Below are 6,465 nucleotides of genomic sequence, written 5' to 3'. Positions count from 1 at the left end.
ATATATATATATATATAGTGGTTTCTAGGTATATCCAATATGATAAAGTCATATATAAATATGTATTCATATTTATGAACTGCGCAGGGGTATTAAAGATTTCAAGTGAATGATAATGTGCGTATTATTCGTTTATTTCTTCGTGTTTCCTTCAATTCTCTTGGTATGTTTTATCTAAACTCTGGAAGCTGCAAGAAAAATAAATATATTTATTGTATAAAATGATCAGTTTAAATATTGAATGATTATTGTTTTAACTAAATTATGAAATAAATTTCAGATGGTAACAATATTCAATTCAATTAAAATCAAAGATACATTTTATTGACCATTTATTAAAGTATAGTATATGAAAACGCAACAAAAAGAATAACATGAAGCACATACTAAATTCCATTGTTTCAATTGATCATGTTGCAATCATGAATATATCACCGTAAATGGAAGAAAGAGAATATAGCAGAAAGATATTTTGTTAGTGGAAAGATAGCAAAACAATAATACTTAGGCCTATGATAAACCGATTCACGAACTAAAATATATGGGCCTAGGCATATTAAATTTTTCGTTTTCGCAACTCCTTCGGCGCTCCATATATTTGTTCGAAATAAACCGCGACCGAAACGAAGCGCGACCGAAATGATCGGCTACCGATAAGTGGCGGGATACAGAAATTTGAAATAGAATAGGGCCCAGAGAGGGAATTCATCATGGTTGGGGCTGAGGTAAGTACATTTTATGATTATGGCACCTCTAGATGGACGGAAATGGCACTTTTAGACTCAATTTTGTTCAAATTTTGATAGCATCCCCCCCCTTGAATCCGCCACTACCTGATAGTACTTTTGGGCTCTTTTAGGGGGTATTAGACTACTGTACTCGACGGGTAATTTCTGGTGCTTGTATGTTGTTTTTATCTATGTACTTACATGATTGGAATTTTTTGTGCTCAGAACATTTCTGGTGAGGGATAGGAAAACCTGGGTTTAAATTTTTTTATCCCCCACCCTTCCCCATGCTACTGAATTCTCTAATTTATACAATCTATCTGTCTCCATTTCATTCATCCATACAATCATTCATCAATTTATCCAATCATTCATTCATTCACTCATTCACCCACCCATTCATTCGTTGGTTTGTTCGTTCGTTCATTCATTCATTCATTCATTCATTCATAAACTCATTCACTCATTCATGCATTCACTTATTTAACTGCTCACCCATTCATTCATTCATTTCCCATGCATTCATTCTTTCATTCTTTTTCCACATTCTTCATATTGCACATAGTATGTGTATTTTATGATATTTTAATGGGCAACTCTTTTATTATATGAATTGTATTTCAGTAAATCTAAAAATATTTAACATTTTTAGTATGAATAACTTGTAACTCTTGCTTATAGTATATTTTTACTGAGGAATTGTGCCTGTAATAATTTTTTGTAAGGACCAATATAAATCTAAATTTGCAAATTCAGTTCATACTGGGTTCCCATGTTATACTTATGGCCAAAACTCATCTACTTGAAATGAATAAATTATTCAACTAAATCACGCGAACCTCGACTAAAATTATACCTCCTCATTCCAATTTTTTTAGTCAGCCTTGGATCAGGCTAAATCTAACAACTATTGGGTATTCCTGTACTTGCCCATCTGGTTACACTGGAACCCGATGTGAGACTAGTGAGTTCTCTGACCTCTTTTCAGAGGCTTTCCAATTTGTTAATTTAAACAAAACTATAACAGAGATAGGCTGGCCCAACCAGCCTTCAATTAAATAAAATTTAAAACAGTGTTTTTACGTCGTAATAATTTATGTACGAAAGTTTCAGGTCTATCAGTTCATCGATCTATGAAAGAAAGACTACCTATCCAACTACTAAGTATTGTTGGAATATAGGCCTTATAATATATTGCCTGTGTCTTTGATTTTTTTTTCTCTAAGGAATAGGCCTAAGAATGAGATCAAATCACATTTAAGAGGGGGAAAACCTTGAATTTTGGAGAAATTAAAGGTCATTAAAGGACACTGTAATCTTGTCAAATTTCATGGTATTTCTTTTTTTTGTTTACTTTCATGGGATTCTAATCAATGTCAAAACACACACCCTTATTTTTGAGTCGTTAATCTATGCATGCTATATGCATCCAATAGAAAGCTCAATATTTAAAAAAAAAATTTGGTTTGTTTGTTTGTTTATTTAATTTTTGCACACACGTCAATTCAAATACAATTTGGTCATCAACATTGCAACATGAAATAACATTGGGAACATAATTCAACTATTGTAGTTTTAATTTACATAACTGCTGATTGATATTATAAATGAATTTTGCATTGAAAATTATTGCTATAAATCCTAATTCTACTGTAACTTATTCTTGGTTTAATAGAAACAAACAAATTTATGTTTTAATTATTGTTTTTCAGGTGTCTGTTCCTTACCTTTAGCTTCTGGGACGGCTACGACATGCCCAGGGGCACAAGCAGTTTTGCGTTATTACTATGCTGGCAGTACAAGTGGTTGTACCCCATTTGCTTATTATTGTGGTGCAAATGCCAACAACTTTGAAAGCAGTACATTGTGTGAAGCAGCATGTGGAGGTAAATAACAATAAGTAATTTGAAAAATATGCGCTGACAGTACAAGTGGTTGTACTCCATTTGCTTATTATTGTGGTGAAAATGCCAACAATTTTGTGACCATAACCGATTGTCAAACATCATGTGGAGGTTTAAAATAAAAAAATAATTAGGGCCGAAACCCCCCTTTATGTTTCAAAAGCACATCTAACACAAAATCTGTAAAAAATTAGGGTAAGATTTGCTTCGTACACACAATGTAGCGTTATTACTTGTAAGGGTAATGCCAACAACTTAGAAACCCAATTAGAATGTCAAACAACACATGGCGGTAAATAACAAGTAATCAGGGCCAACCTTAATATTACGTACAGGTGGTTGTACCTTATTTTCTAATTATTGTGATGGAAATGCCAATAACTTTGATACCCAAGCAGACTGTCAAACAGCATGTGGTGTTTATAAGTACCTAGTTTAGTTTTGAGAGCAAAAAAAAAACCCAGCTTTGTGTTGCCCAAGCCAACTGACCCATTTAAAAATCAGGATCGCTATTTTTGTATTAACATATTATCTATGAAACCAAAGAGCCTAAAATATTTGTATTTGGTTCAATATTTAATTTTGCTTTGATACAGAGTAATTTTTGGCCTAATATAGATAATGATTTACTGAATTCATTTGATTGTATTGTCTTTATTACATCTCCAAGGAGGTTATATTTTCATTGGATTTTGTTTGTTTGTATTCCACAAGGATTTTATATTTTCATCGGATTTAGTTTGTAGGTTTGTCTTTTTCTGTTTCTGTGTTTGTTTGTTTGTTAGGAGCCTCCTGCCTACAGGGGCAGATTGCAATAAAACAGTCTTAACTAGTAGTAGTCTTAACTCCTTGAATAAAGCCACTGGATAAAGCTTTTAAATAAAAATATGAGGTGAATTAAATGCAAAAATATTTTGTGAGTGACAGCAACACAACTTTGTAATTATTTGTGTATTTTTTGTGACCATAAACTTGAAATTTTCTCCTATTTTCTAATAATTGTTATAGCATTTCAGTTGTTTATTCAATTGTTTAACCTATGTATACTTTGATGTTTTATCCTTGTGTGTGCTTTTATGATTTGCTCATGTAATGCAACAATATTTTGAAGGTGTGACTTTGTAATCATTTGTGTATTAACCACTGTATTTCACCATGTGATTTTTTTCAAATAGTGGTTACAACAGCCTGTGCATCTGCACCCTGTCTAAATGGTGGAACTTGCTCTCAAACAACTATTGGGTATTCCTGTACTTGCCCATCTGGTTACACTGGAACCCGATGTGAGACTAGTGAGTTCTCTGACCTCTTTTCAGAGTCTTTCCAATTTGTTAATTTAAACAAAACTATAACAGAGGTGAATTAAATGCAAAAATATTTTGTGAGTGATAGCAAGACAACTTTATAATTATTTGTGTATTATTTGTGACGATAATCTTGAAATTTTTTTCTTTTTTCTAATAATTGTTATAGCATTTCAGTTGTTATTCAATTGTTTAACCTATGTATACTTTGATGTTTTATCCTTGTGTTTGCCTCTCTGATGCTCATGCAATGCAACAAATTTTGAGGGTGTAACTTCATTTGTGTATTAACCACTATATTTCACCTTGTGAATTTTTCAAATAGTGGTTCAAAAGCCTGTGCATTATTATTAATATTCTATGTATGTAGGAGTGTGTTGATCGTTTTCTTATTGCGGGTTTAAAAGCCGTTGTCACGAAAACTGCAAGTAGACATTTTTCAGGCATGGTTGATTCCCACGATAGGGCCTACAAGAGTAGACTGTGTTTTATGACGGTATTTGGAGAAAGGGGAGGGTGTGGCCATATCCCGTTTGTAGATCTTAATCAATTCTAATACTAACTTCAAAATGTTTCAAATTCAAATGGCATGGGAAAACATCTAGAAAAATAGATGTGCAGAATTGTAAATATTCTTATGTTCCTACTGCTATGAAGGCCTCAATTTTCTGCAAAATATCTGTCGAAATCGGATCATATTCTTGAAATGCGGCGAGAGGGTGAAATAATTAAGATGGGAAAATGATTCATTTATAGGCCCTAACCCCTCAATGTTTAACTCCAGTTTCACAAGATTTGGATTTTATATGCACATTGTCTCCATCACTTAGAAGTAAATGATTTCTTGATTACTTTTAACAACTTTAAATCCCAATTTAACTACCCTTTCCTAGTTTGTCTAGATTGCCTTCCCCACACGCGCAAATGAAATAGACTAGGCCTTTTTTGAAGTCGGCCTAATGGCTGCTGTTCATATTCGCGCGTGAAAGTATTTACTAGTCTTGAAGTCCAGACATTTCATGTCAGGTGGTCCCTAAAATTCTTGTTGTCCGACTGTAAAAAACACTTGTCCCGGGCGTCGGGCAAATGTGTTCGCTCATGCCTGATTTAACCCATCAATGTATTGCCCGTTCAGTGTGCTCATGTAATGCTACTATTGTACGCTAGTGTCAGTGGCGGATCCATGGGGGTTCAGGTGGTTTGGGTCCTGGCTTACAAATGGCATGCTTACCACCTAGGCATAGGTTGGCAGATCGGATATAGGCTGGCCCAACCAGCCTTCAATTAAATAAAATTTAAAACAGTGTTTTTACGTCGTAATAATTTATGTACGAAAGTTTCAGGTCTATCAGTTCATCGATCTATGAAAGAAAGACTACCTATCCAACTACTTAGTATTGTTGGAATATAGGCCTAATAATGTATTGCCTGTCCTGTGTCTTTGATTTTTTTTCTCTACGGAATAGGCCTAAGAATGAGATAAAATCACATTTAAGAGGGGGAAATGTTGAATTTTGGAGAAATTAAAGGTCATTAAAGGACATCGCAATCTGGTCAAATTTAACCCTTACGCATGGTATTTCTTTTTTTGTTTACTTTCATGGGATTCTAATCAATGTCAAAACACACACCCTTATTTTTGAGTCGTTAATCTATGCATGCTACATGCATCCAATAGAAAGCTCAATTTAAAAAAAAAAAAATTTGGTCATCAGCATTGCATCATGAAATAACATTGGGAACATAATTTAACTATTATAGTTTTAATTTACATAACTGCTGATTGATATTATAAATGAATTTTGCATTGAAAATTATTGCTATAAATTCTAATTCTACTGTAACTTATTCTTGGTTTAATAGAAACAAACAAATTTATGTTTTAACTAGATTTAAACTTGTCACTGAGGACGAGTTAGGTGATCCGCCGTACTTTGACCCTCACGAAGCACGCACGGTTCTGATTGAAAAGTATTATATGCTAAAACATGCTCTATTTAAAGAGTAATTTTGAGCATTTTAAAAGGAATTTTAAAGGAAAAGAGTAATTTTGAGCATTTTAAGGACTTACGAATGTGTACACATACGTCTTAACGTCCGTGCGCACGGTAGTATTGATACAGTGTCAGAAACCCAACACATGTAACCGAAACGTAATTTCCAGCTTCAGTACGTGCTGTGGGCGTGGAAATGAGCGTACGGCGCGTAAATTTTGGAAAGTTTTGGAATATTCAAAATGACCTGAAACGTGCTTTAAAATATCTGAAAAGTGATATTAACAATTTAAAAATTTTAACGCACAAGTACAAATACCTTATATGACGTGCCTGACAACGGTAATGGCACATGAATTTAAACCTTGTCAAGTTTAATTTAAAACCCCCTGTTCGTTGGTAATGCCACACGAATTTTGCCTTTACAGTATACGAACTATCGGTCTGATAGTGTCGAAATACAGTCTGCCGCCCTCTATTTTCAATGTGTTTACATCTTTTAAGAAAGAAAGATGAGAAGGCTCCAAAAAAAGCA

At 33.7% G+C, this 6,465-nt stretch overlaps 1 protein-coding gene across 1 annotated transcript in view; it reads left to right on the top strand.

The window, feature by feature from the left end:
* The first annotated feature begins 1,381 nt into the window (after positions 1–1,381).
* LOC117119976 (fibropellin-3-like) overlaps positions 1,382–6,465 on the top strand; it is a 7,553-nt gene continuing 2,469 nt past the window's right edge. Inside the window, exons 1-4 of the mRNA XM_033264962.1 lie at positions 1,382–1,392; positions 1,607–1,692; positions 2,441–2,614; positions 3,808–3,924. Coding sequence (XP_033120853.1) covers positions 1,382–1,392; positions 1,607–1,692; positions 2,441–2,614; positions 3,808–3,924 — 388 coding nt within the window. The remainder of the gene's footprint in view (positions 1,393–1,606; positions 1,693–2,440; positions 2,615–3,807; positions 3,925–6,465) is intronic.

Source organism: Anneissia japonica, unplaced genomic scaffold, assembly GCF_011630105.1.
Source record: "Anneissia japonica isolate Jap-2015-1 unplaced genomic scaffold, ASM1163010v1 scaffold2774_len142755_cov157, whole genome shotgun sequence".
Taxonomy (NCBI): Eukaryota; Metazoa; Echinodermata; class Crinoidea; order Comatulida; family Comatulidae; genus Anneissia; species Anneissia japonica.
This window is presented reverse-complemented; position numbering and strand designations above follow the sequence as displayed.